Source organism: Microcaecilia unicolor, chromosome 1, assembly GCF_901765095.1.
Source record: "Microcaecilia unicolor chromosome 1, aMicUni1.1, whole genome shotgun sequence".
Taxonomy (NCBI): domain Eukaryota; kingdom Metazoa; phylum Chordata; class Amphibia; order Gymnophiona; family Siphonopidae; genus Microcaecilia; species Microcaecilia unicolor.
Window position 1 is genome coordinate 29401552 of NC_044031.1, and position 17195 is coordinate 29418746.

At 43.8% G+C, this 17195-nt stretch overlaps 1 protein-coding gene across 1 annotated transcript in view; it reads left to right on the top strand.

Annotated features, from left to right (window-relative positions):
- The window catches only part of LOC115462791 (zinc finger protein 271-like), a 38211-nt gene extending 25343 nt beyond the window's left edge, over nucleotides 1–12868 (top strand). The window contains exons 2-4 of the mRNA XM_030192835.1: nucleotides 3339–3465; nucleotides 9746–10809; nucleotides 10903–12868. Of these exons, the coding sequence (XP_030048695.1) occupies nucleotides 3339–3465; nucleotides 9746–10809; nucleotides 10903–12429 (2718 nt within the window). The 3' untranslated portion in view covers nucleotides 12430–12868. The remainder of the gene's footprint in view (nucleotides 1–3338; nucleotides 3466–9745; nucleotides 10810–10902) is intronic.
- Nucleotides 12869–17195: the final 4327 nt, after the last annotated feature.

Below are 17195 nucleotides of genomic sequence, written 5' to 3' on the forward strand. Positions count from 1 at the left end.
ATTGTTTAAATTTATTGCTTATTAAATTGTTTTATTGGATTCTCAACTGAAGCGTCTTCCATTTTGATAGTTTTGGTCACTGTCGCTGTTCTTTGTCTCCCCAAAATATTACAGCAGGAAAATGAAGTGAGATGCGGCCCAACAGACAAGGGAACTTGGTGTTTTGGTGTTGTCACTACGTATTCCATAAAATAATCAACATATTAAACAAAATAGTAATGTTAATATATGCAGGTACTTTAACACTTGATTCCTCCTGGCTGCTGCTTCCTTCTGGAATCCTCAGCGGACCGCAGGAACTGCGATCTTTCCTGCTCTGCCTTTGGCTCACTGTCACCCCCCCCTCAACATTCCCCCCTCCCCCCCCCCCCCCCCCGCCCATGGCTACAAAAGAAAGCGAAACCGTGTGCAGGCTTCACTCCTCCCCCCCCCCTCCAAAACAGGAAAACATTATGGGCAGAGGAGGAGGGAAGCTGGCAGCAATGTGCAAAGGACTACGACCCCCCCCCCCCCCCACACACACGCTTTCGCTTGGTTTTGCAGCCGCAGGGGGTGGAGAGAGTGAGCCAGACAGAGGCAAAGCAGGGAAGCTCATGGTTCCTGCTGTCTGCTGAGGACTCTAGAAGGAAGCAGCGGCTGGGAGAAGTTAGTGGTTGGGTGATTGCCTATGTCCTTACCCCATAAAGGCAACTTGTTTGGGGGGGGCAGTACCCCCACCTCAGACTACGCCCATGGTTGAAACCCACTGATCTAACATAAGAGCAATGTTGCTTCCCATTGAGATTAAAGATATAAGGGACTGACAAGCACATTTAAGAGGGCAATTGCATAACTGTGCATAGGAGCCTGTTCCATGAAGGAACATAGGTACCTACTTCCCTTTATATAATACTAGTTGGTATAAATGTCTGCTCCTAAGTTCATAATTAGATTTGCAAACACTGGAGTATATAGAGCAGGGATTCCCAGACCTGTCATTGGGGAACCCCATTCAGCCAGGCTTTAGGGATATATGGGGATAAAACAGATTTACACTGCCTCCTAGAGGACTGTGCTGACAGGAACACGTAACTTGTTATAATTAGCACTGTGGAAACCACACTTACGGTTCCCGATTTACAGATCCAAGTCCACAGCCCCGGTTATACTGACAAATAACAGACACAAGGCCCAAGTATTATAAAAATAAAATAACTTGTTTATTTAGCAACAAATACTTAATAGGAACGTGAGAACAATGCACAGATGCAATCAATGAATACCTGTTAGGCAAGTTAGAGAAAACCCATACCTAGTACCCTAGGCCTACGACTGTTCCACCGACTATTTATCCCCAACACTTCAAGAATTGAAACAGTTATAACCTGGAGCGTGTTTGTTCCTCCCTCGGATGCTGGAGTAGGAGAACTGGTGGAGGAGCTGGCAAGAGAGCTGAGCAGTGCTGCTTTCTCACTGGACCTGGATGTGCAGCAGGTGCAGGCTGTGTGAGGGATCCGGAGATCCGTCTCTGGGGAGACGCAGGGTAATGCAGGGATGTCCTGCAGGGTGTTAAGAGGTCTTATGAGCTGATGAATTCTGAGGCACTGGCAGCTCAGATCTAGCTGTCACCAGGTAACCTTTGAGGTCACAGTTTCTTCCAAGAATATAAGGAACCTCTTGGGAAGTAAGCTCTTTGCTCCAGACGTTTTGGCTCCACAAACCCCCAAGAACATCCTCTTTTACATCAAGCGACTGGTGTACTGTCCTTCACTCAGGTACAGTTTCTTGAGGCAATAAAGCCCGAGAGTTGAATCGCTCAAGTAGGCCATAAGCATCTTCCTGGCTGCTCAGTGGCCTTGGCAAATTCAATTCATAAGCACATAAGCATAAGCACATAAGCACCGCCACACTGGGAAAAGACCAAGGGTCCATCAAGCCCAGCATCCTGTCTCCGACAGCGGCCAATCCAGGCTTCAAGAACCCAGCAAAAGTTTTGTTGCTCTGAGACAGTGTCTACAGTATCATACATATAAACGGCAAGTGACCGACTCACCTGCAAATGCGCAGTAGAGACTTCCCTCTCTGTCCCACCCTCGCGTCAAGACGTGATGACGTCAGAGGGCGGAACAGAGAGGGAAACGGAGTCGGAGTCACTGTCGGACGCTGCCGCCTGCAAACGAACATCGTGCACACCAACCTCCACACTCTCCCCCCATCCCCGCCGCTGCTCCTGCCCTCCTCCGTATCGGGCCCCCTGCACTGACCTGACAGCGCCTGTCACCTCCGTGTGGAAGCGCTGCAGGCAGCAGCAGAGCGATCTACTACTACTTACTACTACTTAACATTTCTAAAGCGCTACTAGGGTTACGCAGCGCTGTACAATTTAACATAGAGGGATGGTCCCTGCTCAAAGAGCTTACAATCTAAGAGACAAGTGAACGGTCAGACCGATAGGAGCGGTCAAATTGGGGCAGTCTGGATTTACTGAACGGTAAGAGTTAGGTGCCGAATGCAGCATTGAAGAGGTGGGTTTTAAGCAAAGACTTGAAGATGGGCAGGGAGGGGGCTTGGCGTAAGGGCTCAGGAAGGTTGTTCCAAGCATAGGGTGAGGCGAGGCAGAATGAGCGGAGCCTGGAGTTGGCGGTGGTGGAGAAGGGTACTGAGAGGAGGGATTTATCCTGTGAACGGGGAGATGAGGGTAAAGAGGTAGTGAGGGGCAGCAGACTGAATGCATTTGTAGGTAAGAAGGAGAAGCTTGAATTGAATGCGGTATCTGGAAGCCAGTGAAGTAACCTGAGGAGAGGGGTGACATGAGTATATCGGTTCTAGCGGAATATGAGACATGCAGATCTGCTGCCTGCAGCGCTTTCACACGGAGGTGACAGGCGCTGTCAGGTCAGTGCAGGGGGCCCGGCATGGAGGGGGGAGGGAGCGGCGGCGAGGAGGGTAGCTGCAAATCTCGCCCGTTTTTACAGGCTTAATGGCTAGTGTAGTATAACAGGCTCTTGCAAAAGTGTTTTTACCTTGCCAGGCTGGGTAGGGGTTTCACTCCTTCAAATAGCGACAAAGAATATGCATGAGTGTATGCAAATCGATCTGTTGAATATTCATTGTGGATATCCTGAAAACCTGACTGACTGGGGTTTCCTCAGGACAGGTTTGGGAATCACTGACATAGAAGAGACCTAGTCCAGGGCCACACATGGGGAAGTAAATCTGTCAATTTGGGGGGGGGGGGAAGAGGGGTCCTGGAGTCCCCTTTCCTATGGTATAATGTTGGCAGAATAAAGTCAGCTGAACTCTAATGCATTCTGAGCTCCTCCACCTGTCACCGAGTTTGTTTCTGGTTTGTGTTTCAGGTGTCGGTGACGTTTGAGGATATCACTGTCTGTTTCTCCCAGGAGCAGTGGGAGTATTTGGATGAAGGTCAGAAGGAGCTTTACAGGGAGGTGATGAAGGAGAATTATGAGAACCTGATCTCACTAGGTAAGGATTATGTTATCTCCATTCTTAGCAGATACAGGGGCTTATTTAATAAAAGTAATTTGAGGCATTTTACTGCACATCTTCTAGTTCAGACACTTCCAAGTATGATCGCAGCCTGTCTCAGCCCTGCTCTGTATGTGAAGATGGCAGTGTTAGAGCCAGGATTGAGGAACCTTTAGACCTTCCTGTGTGTCTTTTACCAGTTTACTTCCCTTTAAATCAGAGACAAATCCTATTCCAATTCGGGGAGCACAAATAACCAGGACCTCCCTGGTAGCAACAGCTTTCTCACAGCTGCAGCTCGCCACCTTTGATGTAACTTCCTGCTTCCCTGAGGGCGGGCCGTATCAGTGAGAAGGTTCCTGTCTCAGCAGCAAATGGCCTGAGTAGCTAACAGGGCTCTGCTCGGAGTTAAGGATGTTTTAAGATAGACGTTTGAGGGCGGGGTACGAGAAGAGAGAAATGCCAGAGTATGGTCAGGAAAGGGGGTGACAGCCTGGGGCGGAAGAGATGTGGGAGGGCGGTACTGGGCCCCCAACCATTCTGGGTCCTTGGGGACTGCCTGATTGGTCAGTCCGCCCCCTGAGTGGAGAGGTTATGAAGTGGTAAATGTAGATTAAGCTGGTGCAGCACTTCAATAATACTGCTAAAGCACGCATTTGTGGAGAATAGCTTAAAGTCCAACCTAAAATTTAAAAATGTTCAAAATGAGAAATTTTAAAAATAAAAGCACAGACTAGGTGTAATACACCTGTATTTGTGATCTGAAATGCCAAAACAAAGTTTATATAAATAGCACCTCCCCTTCCCTTACCTATTATCCCATAGCCCACTGCAGCCAGCATTTCGATCCCTCCCTCTCAAATACCCCTCCCTACCCATAGTGTCCCTCATTTCTCCCCTACCTCTCAAACCCCCTCTTCCACTTCCCACAGTGTCCATCATTTCTCACCTTCCCTGCCTCTTAACCGCCCCTCCACTCCCCATAATGTCCATCATTCCTCACCTTCCCTGCTCCTCAAACCCCTCTCCACCCCCCCATAGTGTCCACCATTTCTCCCCTACCTCTCAACCCCCCCCTACACTCCCCATAATGGATAGGATCCTTCCTCTCAGGCTGAAGCTGTCCCTCAGCAAACCCCCCAGCAATAGCTGGATGTTATCTTTAGATTGTTTAGATTGTCTTTAGATTGTACACCTGTCTTTTAGATTGTAAGCTCCTTGAGCAGGGACTGTCCTTCTATGTTAAATTGTACAGCGCTGCGTAACCCTAGTAGCACTTTAGAAATGTTAAGTAGTAATAGTAGTTATTAGGAATTTATCAGACACATTCCTGCACTGCGGAAGTTGCCAGATTCTCTCAGTGTGTTAGAGAAACAGAAAATATCAGCTATTAAGTCTTCCCTGTACTGAACTGATGCACAGAGAGGTACAATTCAAAGGAGTTACTGAGAAGTCAGTCTTTCTCAGAGAGATGCGTACACCATCAGCTCTCTTTCTCTTTCAACCAAAATACTTCACAATGTCCAGTATCATCTGTTCCCCAGTGGTCCTGGGGTGAATTTTCTGGACCAGTCAGTGGAGGAGTAGCCTAGTGGTTAGTGCAGTGGACCTTGATCCTGGGGAACTGAGTTCAATTCCCACTGCAGCTCCTTGTGACTCTGGGCAAGTCACTTAACCCTCCATTGCCCCTGGTACAAAATAAGTACCTGAATCTATGTAAACCGCTTTGAATTTAGTTGCAAAAACCTCAGAAAGGTGGTAGATCAAGTCCCATTTCCCTTTCCCTTATGACATCACAATATCAGAAGTGAGCCAAGTATTGGGCAATCAAGCCATTGTGACATCACTGATGAGGTTGGCTCTTATTGGTGGAATGAATGGAGGAGTAGCCTAGTGGTTAGTGCAGTGGACTTTGATCCTGGGGAACTGAGTTCGATTCCCACTGCAGCTCCTTGTGACTCTGGGCAAGTCACTTAACCCTCCATTGCCCCTGGTACAAAATAAGTACCTGAATATATGTAAACCGCTTTGAATGTAGTTGCAAAAACCTCAGAAAGGCGGTATACCAAGTCCCATTTCCCTTCCCATATACATCTAACCTGCAGATGATATACAGTCTTGTATAAGGAGGCCAATGGCCTGGAAGCTGGGCACGTGACCTGGACCAGCCACTGTTGGAACCAAGATGCTGGACTCACTGGAGTTTGGGCCAGCTCAGCCTAGTTTTTCTTATGCCTGTGTGTAAAGATCGAAAAGGCGCTTTTAAGCATTGACTTGAATGTGATCATATATCCTGTCTGCATCTCTTGCAGTGATTGTACTGTTCTAGGCAAAGTATAGTGTACTTAAACAGCCAGCATAAACCATTCCGAAGCGGAAGCTTTACCAGTAGACTCTCAATTCTTAAGCAAATCTTCTTTATTGTAGTACTCAGAATAAATCCAATTTACAGTTCAGTTGCTTGTAAAAGAGCAGCTTTTAAACTAGAAATGGGGGGAAGGCCGACAGTTGCTCAAAAGAGCATGGTTCGGGATAAGGTATCTTTCAAAGATATCACCATAACAGGGAAGATAGAGTATCCTGATAGTGAGGTTGCAAAAGAGATTGTAGTAGATCGGGTATCTTTAAATAACAATAAAAATCAGACAAAAGATTGCCAATTAATACTGTCAAGTACTAAGCATGATGTACTTAGGAACAACAAACATAGTTTGAAATGTCTATATGCGAATGCCAGGAGCCTAAGAAATAAGATGGGGGAGTTAGAATATATTGCACTAAATGAAAAATTAGATATAATAGGCATCTCTGAGACCTGGTGGAAGGAGGATAACCAGTAGGACACTGTCATACCGGGGTACAAATTATATCGTAGTGATAGGGTGAATCGGATTGGTGGAGGGGTAGCATTGTATATTAACGAGAGCCTTGAATCAAATAGATTGAAAATTCTGCAGGAAGCAAAACACTCCTTGGAATCACTGTGGATTGAAATTCCATGTGCAAAGGGGAAAAGGATAGTGATAGGAGTGTACTACCGTCCGCCTGGCCAGGACGAACAGACGGATGCGGAAATGTTAAAGGAAATCAGGGACGCAAACAAACTGGGCAACACAATAATAATGGGGGATTTCAATTACCCGCATATAGACTGGGTTAATGTAACATCTGTACACGCAAGGGACATAAGATTTCTTGATGAAATCAAGGACAGCTTCATGGAACAGCTAGTTCAGGAGCCGACAAGAGAAGGAAAAATACTAGACTTAGTCCTTAGTGGTGCTCATGATCTAGTGCAGGGGGTAACGATACGAGGGCCGCTTGATAACAGTGATCATAATATGATCGGTTTTGATATTGGCATTGAAGGAAGTGAAACTAGGAAATCAAGTACGCTAGCGTTTAACTATAGAAAAGGTGATTACGACAAAATGAGAAAAATGGTGAAAAAAAGACTGAAAGGAGCAGCTCGCAGAGTAAAAAACTTGCATCAGGCGTGGATGCTGTTTAAAAACACCATCCTGGAGGTTCAGGACAAATATATTCCACGTATTAGAAAAAAGGGAAAAAAGACTAAACGTCAGCCGGCGTGGCTAAACAGTAAGATAAAGGAAATCATTAGAGCCAAAAAACAATCCTTCAGAAAGTGGAGAAGAGAACCAACTGAAAGTAACAGGATAGATCATAAGGAATGCCAAGCCAAATGCAAAGCGGAGATAAGGAGGGCAAAAAAGGACTTTGAGAAGAAATTAGCGTTGGAAGCAAAAATACATAGTAAAAACTTTTTTAGATACATTAAAAGCAGGAAACCGGCCAAAGAGTCGGTTGGGCCGCTGGACGAAAATGGTGTTAAAGGGGCGATCAAGGAGGACAAAGCCGTAGCGGAGAAATTAAATGAATTCTTTGCTTCGGTCTTCACCGAGGAGGATTTGGGGGGGACACCGGTGCCGGAAAGAATATTTGAAGCGGGGGAGTCGGAGAAACTAAACAAATTCTCTGTAACCTTGGAGGATGTAATGGGTCAGTTCAGCAAGCTGAAGAGTAGTAAATCACCGGGACCTGATGGTATTCATCCCAGAGTATTAATAGAACTAAAAAATGAACTTGCGGAGCTACTGTTAGAAATATGCAATCTGTCCCTAAAATCGAGTGTAATACCGGAAGACTGGAGGGTAGCCAATGTTACTTCCGATTTTTAAGAAAGGTTCCAGAGGAGATCCGGGAAATTATAGACCGGTGAGTCTGACGTCGGTGCCGGGCAAGATGGTGGAGGCTATTATTAAGAATAAAATTGCAGAGCATATACAAAAACATGGACTGATGAGACAAAGTCAGCACGGATTTAGTGAAGGGAAGTCTTGCCTCACCAATCTAATGCATTTTTTTGAGGGGGTAAGCAAACATGTGGACAATGGGGAGCCGGTTGATATTGTATATCTGGATTTTCAGAAGGCGTTTGACAAAGTGCCGCACGAAAGACTCCTGAAGAAATTGCAGAGTCATGGAATCGGAGGTAGGGTATTATTATGGATTAAGAACTGGTTGAAAGATAGGAAGCAGAGAGTAGGATTGCGTGGCCAGTATTCTCAGTGGAGGAGGGTAGTTAGTGGGGTCCCGCAGGGGTCTGTGCTGGGTCCGTTGCTTTTTAATGTATTTATAAATGACCTAGAGATGGGAATAACTAGTGAGGTAATTAAATTCGCCGATGACACAAAATTATTCAGGGTCGTCAAGTCGCAGGAGGAATGTGAACGATTACAGGAGGACCTTGCGAGACTGGGAGAATGGGCGTACAAGTGGCAGATGAAGTTCAATGTTGACAAGTGCAAAGTGATGCATGTGGGTAAGAGGAACCCGAATTATAGCTACGTCTTGCAAGGTTCCGCGTTAGGAGTTACGGATCAAGAAAGGGATCTGGGTGTCGTCGTCGATGATACGCTGAAACCTTCTGCTCAGTGTGCTGCTGCGGCTAGGAAAGCGAATAGAATGTTGGGTGTTATTAGGAAGGGTATGGAGTCCAGGTGTGCGGATGTTATAATGCCGTTGTATCGCTCCATGGTGCGACCGCACCTGGAGTATTGTGTTCAGTACTGGTCTCCGTATCTCAAAAAAGATATAGTAGAATTGGAAAAGGTACAGCGAAGGGCGACGAAAATGATAGTGGGGATGGGACGACTTTCCTATGAAGAGAGGCTGAGAAGGCTAGGGCTTTTCAGCTTGGAGAAGAGACGGCTGAGGGGAGATATGATAGAAGTGTATAAAATAATGAGTGGAATGGATCGGGTGGATGTGAAGCGACTGTTCACGCTATCCAAAAATACTAGGACTAGAGGGCATGAGTTGAAGCTACAGTGTGGTAAATTTAAAACGAATCGGAGAAAATTTTTCTTCACCCAACGTGTAATTAGACTCTGGAATTCATTGCCGGAGAACGTGGTACGGGCGGTTAGCTTGACGGAGTTTAAAAAGGGGTTAGATAGATTCCTAAAGGACAAGTCCATAGACCGCTATTAAATGGACTGGAAAAATTCCTCATTTTTAGGTATAACTTGTCTGGAATGTTTTTACGTTTGGGGAGCGTGCCAGGTGCCCTTGACCTGGATTGGCCACTGTCGGTGACAGGATGCTGGGCTAGATGGACCTTTGGTCTTTCCCAGTATGGCACTACTTATGTACTTATGTACTTATGGCTTTCTGCACATAGAGTCTGTATCTAGCCACCTCAGAGGAAAGGAGATGGCCAGAACCTCAGCCCAGCTGAGAGGAAAAGCTGTAACACTCTAAGAGGAATTGGGGGGGGGGGGGGGGGTGGTAACTCAAGGAAATGGAATGACATGGGGAATGGTAAAAATGTTGATAGAATTACAGTAGATTATGGAAGGGATCAGTCCCTAGAATAACAGCTGATCATAAAGGCTTGCTAGGAAGACTGGGCTGTCACACAAAGCCTGAAAGGGCAGAGAGGGAGGGTTGGTCCTAGCTAAGAGCCAATAGGGAAAGCTCACAAGGATCACAGGATACTGTAAATGATGGGGTGGGTGGGGGAGAACTCTCAGTACACAAAGCTATTACACAAACAATACAATTGAATACAGATAATACTCATATTAAATACACATCAGAATATACCCTGCCTCCATGATGGAGGCAGAGCAGTGATCAGCTCGGAAATGCTGTAGACAGGGAGGGAGTGGTACATTTTCAAAGAGGTATTGTATTACTGAACTGGCTAAACTGTTTTACAATAATTCCCAATGTTCACTTTTTTTTAATCTAGGAAAAGGTGATCCGAGAAACAGTACTACAGAGCTACATCACTGGAAGCTCAGTGAGGAGATTGAAGAGGAAAATACGTTATTTGTAAGAGACAAAGAAGACACTTCTTCCTGTTCTGACTGGGAAGAAAAAAGAAAAAATCAATGGATCGCAGAAAAGAAGCAACAAAATTCAGCTGGAGGCTCAGATCTGTGTGAGCACAGTATCAGCCATCTTACACCTACAGGGGAAGAGCAGAGAAACCAGATGATTGCTCAAAGCTGCTTATGTGATGTTTGCAAGATATTCCTCAGTGATTGTGTAACTCTGAAATCACGGCAGAGATCTGACTGTGAGGAGAGACCATTTAAATCTACACACGGTGGGAAAACCTTCAGTCAAAAGGGAGAACAACATGCACAACAGAATAAATGCATAAAAGAGACACGTTTTACATGTTCTAAGTTTGGGAAAGGTTTTGATAGGAAGAAAGAGCTGCTGCAACAGCAGAAAAATAATAAAGAAACTAGAATGTGGAGAAGAACAAAACATGGGAAATGCGTTGTCAATGCAAACATTACAAAATTCCAGAAAAACAACACCAATTACAGAATATTTTCACGTTCGGGTTGTGACAAAAACTTCAACCAGGAGGAAAACTTCACAAGAAACACAAAATTTCTCTCAGGAAAAAGACCAGATTCAGGTACAGAACATAAGAATAGCTTCAATCACAGGAAAGCATTCACAGAACATAAACAAAATCAAGCTGGTTTACAATCAGTTGTTTCTACTAAATCTGAAAAAAACTTTTCTAAGAAGACAAACCTCCCAAAATACCAGAAAATTCAGAAAGATAAAATCCTTTCTACCTGTTCTAACTGTGGAAAAAGTGTTCATCAGGAAGGAAAACTCACAATGAACCAGAAAATCCTCACAGGAGTGAAACAAACTCAATGTTCTGACTGTAATAAAAGATTTAGTGAGAAGGGAACGGTCAATGTGAAACCATCTGGAAGTGCTAAGTGTGCAAAAATATTTACTCACAAAGCAAGCCTCACAAAGCACCAGAGGATACATGCAGCAGTAAAATCATTCACATGCCCTGATGATGGAAAAAGTTTTAGTGAGAAGAGAAATCTCACTAGGCACCAGAAAATCCACACAGGAGTGAAAGCATTTTCATGTACTGAGTGTGGTAAAAACTTCCAGGAGAAAGGAAATCTCACCAAACACCAGAGAATCCATACTGGAATGAAACCATTTATGTGTACTCAATGTGGTAAAGGGTTCACTCAGAAGCATCACCTTACCATACACCAGATAATCCACACAGGAGTGAAACCATTCACTTGTTCTGACTGTGGTAGAAGCTTCAGTAGAAAGACAACACTCATTGTACACCAAAGAATCCACCTAGGAATAAAACTATTTGTATGTGCTGAGTGTGGTAAAAGCTTCTGTGAAAAGGGAAGCTTTACCAAACACGAAAGAACTCACACTGGAATTAAACCATTTAAATGTGCTGAGTGTGGCAAAAGCTTCACTCATAAATCAAACCTCACCATACACCAGAAAATACACACAGAAGTAAAACCACATGTATGTGCTAAGTGTGGTAAAAGTTTCCGTGAAAAGGGAAAACTCAACAGGCACCAAATAACCCATGCAGGAGTGAAACCATTTACATGTTCTGATTGCGGTAAAAGCTTCACTCAGAAGACAAATCTCACTATACACCAGAGAATCCATACAGGACTGAAACCATATATGTGTACTGTATGTGGTAAAAGCTTTCATGATAAGAAAACATTTACCTTGCACCAAGGAATTCACACAGGAGTGAAACCATTTGCATGTTCTGAGTGCAGTAAAAGATTTACTAGGAAAACAAACCTCACTGTTCACCAGAAAATCCATACAAGAGTGAAACCATATACAGGTGCAGTTAATGGTGAAAGCTTTCATGGTAAAGGAACATTTGCCATACACCAGAAAATCCACACAGGAGTGAAACGATTTACATGTATTGAGTGCGGTAAAAGCTTCACTCAGAAGCATCAGCTTACTGTACACCAGAGAATACACACAGGAGTGAAACCATTTACATGTCCTGAGTGTGGTAAAAGCTTCCAGAAGAAAGGAAGCCTCACCACACACCAGAAAATCCACACTGGAATGAAACTATTTATATGTACTGAGTGTGATAAAAGCTTCCAAGTGAAAGGAAGCCTCACCAGACACCAGAGAATCCACACTGGAATAAAACCATTTATATGTACTGAGTGTGATAAAAGCTTCCAAGAGAAAGGACACCTCACCAGACACCAGAAAATCCACACTGGAATGAAACCATTTACATGTACTGATTGCAGTAAAAACTTCACCCAGAAGACTCACCTTACCAGACACCAGAGAATACACACAGGAGTGAAACCATTTACATGTACTCAGTGTGGTAAAAGTTTCCATGAGAAAGGAATCTTAACCACGCACCAGAGAATCCATGCGGGAGTGAAACCATTTGCATGTACTGAGTGTGGTAAAAGCTTCACTCACAAGCCAAACCTTGCCATACACCAGAGAATCCACACAGGAGTGAAACCATTTGTATGTATAGAGTGTGGTAAAAACTTCAGTCGGAAGATAAACCTCATGATACACCAGAAAATCCACATAGAAATTAAAGAGAGGCAAAAGGTGTAGCTAAAAATTCAACAACATCAGCTAGTAGATTACCCTGCATCTCTGAGGGGTAGAGAATAAGTTTTATTCTCAAGTCTTACTTAGCACCTTTATTTGGTAAACCTGCAGTATAACATCTGTATCAGATCGCAGCAAGGCAACATTACAAATTTAAGTGTGGTTGGAAATAAAAGGTAGAATATATATTGGCCACATGTCACCCAGGATATAAAGATGCCCATGCACAACTTATGCACTAGGGCTAATAATGGTGTTAATTTCATGTGCATTATCTGTAGTATCACTAACACCCCTTCTGCAGATAAAGGCCATGGTGGACCTGTTCATGGACCCACTGCAGTAGGAGAAAAGCCAGAGGAGGATTAACTACAATTAAATGGCCTTCTCCAGATAAGGAAAAGATAGTGTACTTCTACTTGTATGCTATACATCCTAAATTTAGACCAAGAGAGTATATTAAGAAAGTTCACCAAAAAGTGAAGGGAAGAGGAATAATGGCACTGGAAAAGCTGTAAAACGTTATCCTAATTTATGATCTGTTATTTTTAAAGAGCAAACAAAAGAAGTATATGAGTGATAACATTTTAACACAATTTAGGGTTTTGTAAGAAAGAAATGGAGAAAAAAAGAAACTTTGATGGGCACATCAGAGGAAAAAGAAACAGAAGCCTCAGAAGAGAACAGCAAGAGTAAAGTTAATGTACTGAGAGAAAAACAAAAGGTTTGGAATATGTGATATCTTATGGACTCCAGAAGAAAGATCTCCTTGGTACAATGCTAGTATTAAGCTGAGTGTTAGCAATTAATTTGGGAGACTGAAATCATAATCCATATACCCTGGCTTAGGAATAAGGTTCATTACTGTTATAGTAGGCACAAAAAAATAACCCATTTGGAGACATTGCCCCTCAAGTGAACCCATTTACATGTACTGACTGTGGTTAAAGCTTCAGTTGTAAAACTTATCTCACAGAACACCACAGAACCCATTCCGAAATAAAACTGAGTGTATTAAAAGCCTCATTCGTAAAAGCATCCTCACAATGCACTGGAAAAGCCATTCATGAGGGAAACTATTTATATGTACTGCCTGTGGTGTAACCTACAGACAGAAGGTAACACTTGCCTTCAGCAAGAGAATCTACACTGGAGTAAAACCATTCGCGTGTTTTGAATGGTGGTAAAAGCTTTAGGGCCGTGTTTACAAAGCCGCGTTAGTGTTTGTTAGCGCCCATAGGAATATTGTGGGCACCTACACCACGCACTCATTTTTAACATGTGCTAATGAACGCTAATACGCCTTTGTAAACAAGGCCCTAAATTGGAAGAGAAATCTGCGATGCACTAGAAAATCTACACAAGTGTGAATAATTTAATTGTGCTTGGTATGGTGAAATCTTTAGTGAAAAAATGTTGCAGTGCAGCAGAGATTCCATTCAGTAGTGGAAATATTTATATGCACTCAGGAGTCCTTTTACAAAGGTGCGTTGAAAAGTGGCTTGCGGTAACGTAGGTGTGGGTTGTGGGTGTGCGCACACAATCATTTTTCAGCGTACCTGTAAAAAAGGCCTCTTCCACCCCCCCCCCCCAAAAAAAATGGATGTGCAGCAAAATCAAAATTGCCACGCGTCCATTTTGGGTCTCTGACCTTACCGCCAGCCATAGACCTAGCGGTAAAGAATTTGAGTGGTAAGGACCTACGCGCGTCAGATGCCTCTTGGTGCACGTCCGCTACACGTGTCTGAAAATAAAAATTATTTTTCAGACGCACGTAGCAGACGCGTGCCAAAAATGAAATTACCGCAAAAGCCACGTGGTAGTCGGGTGGTAAGTCCATTTTGGCATGTGTAGGCGCCTACGCGGCTTAGTAAAAGGGGCCCTCAGTGTGGTAAAAGATTCTATCTCAAGGCATTCCTCTCAATACAAAAGAGAATATAGGCAAATCTGAAATCATTTACATTTATGCTAATGTTGGATCAACTCTTTCTTATCTGATAGAGCAATTAAAGTGAGGTTTGTTGACCAGTGATCTGAGGTTAAGCATTTGTATTCTGGAGTTCCTTAAGGGTCACCATTGTTCCCTTTGTTGTTTAATACTAATCTGTTGTCATTGGGGAATCTACTACTACTACTACTTAACATTTCTAAAGCGCTACTAGGGTTACGCAGTGCTGTACAATTTAACATGGAAGGACAGTCCCTGCTCAAGGAGCTTACAATCTAAAAGACAGGTGTACAATCTAAAGACAAGTGTAGAGTCCGTCTGGTAGGTAATACTATATTTCATGAGAGGTTAGGTGCCAAACGCGGCATTGAAGAGGTGAGTTTTAAGCAGAGATTTGAAAATGGGTAGGGAGGGAGCTTGGCGTAGGGGTTGAGGAAGATTGTTCCAGGCAAAGGGTGAGGCAAGGCAGAATGAACGGAGCCTGGAGTTGGCAGTGGTGGAGAAGGGAACTGACAGGAGGGATTTGTCCTGTGAGCGGAGGTTACGGGCGGGGACATAGGGGGAGATGAGGCTAGAGAGGTAGTGAGGAGCCGCAGACCGGGTGCATTTGTAGGTAAGGAGGAGAAGCTTGAATTGTATGCGGTATCTGATCGGAAGCCAGTGAAGTGACTTGAGGAGAGGGGTGATGCGAGTATATCGGTTCTGGCGGAATATAAGACGTGCGGCAGCATTCTGAACGGATTGAAAGGGGGATAGATGGCTACGTGGGAGGCCGGTGAGGAGTAGGTTGCAGTAGTCAAGGCGAGAGGTAATGAGAGCATGGACGAGAGTTCGTGTGGTTTGCTCAGATAGGAAAGGGCGAATTTTGCTGATGTTGAAGAGGAAGAAGCGACAGGTCTTGGCAGTCTGTTGGATATGGAATCTAGTGAGGGGGCTTTGTATTCTCCTTTTACACATACACTGATGATATCTAATTTATTTTACCAATTGGTAGTTATGCTATTGACTAACAATGAATAGTATTAGCTTGTTTGAAGGAACTGGGTGTGTGGGGTTAATTCAAGTGGGCTGGTGGCGATAGGAACTCATGTACGAGTGCAGGTTGGAAAGGAAAAGTTATAGTGGGTTTACATTTTGAAGGTATTTATTTATTTATTCGTACATTTATACCCCACGTTTTTCCCACAGTTGTGCAGGCACAAAGTGGCTTACAATGCACTGATAGGCTAATGCCAAATCAGAGGTGATACAGTTACAATAAATCAAATCAAATAGATAGAAGCAAAGAAATAGAGAAATTAGGTAATAAAGTGACAGGTGAAAAGAGTTTAAAAATAGTCCGCAAAGATGTCACTAGGAAGGACTTCGGCGAGATGTTGAAGCAGTGGAGGAGGATGAGACTCTGTGGCTGCCCATGCAAATCCGACGGCGAGAAAGGTGGAAATAGCAGGCTGCAGAAGGTGGTGAAAGCAGCTCCACAACCGACCACACCAGTTCCCCAGACGATAGCTGCAGCAACCAGGCGTCGCAACTCTGAAAGGCCCAACGGCCCAACCGCCACGATCAATGGTCAAAGGCAAAGTGCCGCACAGCTGATCACACTCAAAGAAAGCAGGCCCAGGATGCCAACGGGCCCGGCAACGACACCGCCGAGGAACAGTGGCACTAGATCGCCCGGAGCAGAGGCTGCCATCTCCCCTGTGGATTATCTCAGAAGATGAAGGTATTGGTTCAACATCAGATTTCTCAGGTGACAGGGCAGATTTATGATAAGATGTAGATTTGTTTAGGACAGTGGTACAGGCACTTTTTAAGATTTTACTGTTAACGTTTAAGAGTTTGAACTGCTCTGTACCTCTGTTCAGACATATATTTCAAAATGGTCATTACATTCTGCACGGAAAAGCTTACTGCAAATAATAGACAGATCTCTTTTTAGAAAGAAAAAATGGGGTAGGAGACCTTTCAAACAGCAGGCAGTAAAGGAATTGAATAAACTACTGGATGATAGGAAACATATTTTGTCTATTTCCAGCTCTAGGAAGGCTTAAAAGTCCTGCCTGTTTTTAAGAGGACATGTTGGTTGATGCTTTATTGCTGTTTCATTGTACAGCTTGTTGATTGCTTATGCTTTCATTTTTATTGATTGTTGATTTTATTATTGTAAATCATCTTGAATTGCTTTTTACCAAGAAGAGGGTATAAAAAGATTTATAAATAAAAGAAAACTTTTTAGTGTGTGTTATAAAAGCTTTGGTTGCAAAGGGAAAACGCAGCATCCACTGGAGAAAGCCACACACAAAGGAAACCAGTCAGATGTGCTGAGTGTGGTAAATGCTTAAGTCAGAAGCCACAACCCACAAAACAACAGAGGAGCCACACAGGAATGAAATTATTTACTGGTACAGAGTGTGGTAAAACCTCCTATCACAAGACAATCCTCAGAAAACAGCAAGGAATACACACAGGAGTACAACAGAGAATTCTTCAAGTTAGCGAATTGTTGTGTATCGCTGTGGGGGAGAAAATAAACTTTTCTTCCCAACTCTTGCTGAGTATGTTCATGTGGTGATTGTATACGATGTAACCCAAATCTCAGCAAAGTAACACATTTTAAACCTGCCTATTAACTAGTGTGTGGATAATGAAAAGTATATGCAGGCGCGAGAAGCCATTAACGCTGTACTAGCGCCTGCATTTACCAGCGCAGAATGTTCAGAGGGGTCTAGTGCGGCAAACATTGAGCATGTCAGGCATTAGTGCAGATAGCATGCAAATGTAGTCAAGCATATTTAAATGAGGTCATTTTGTATTCCTCCCC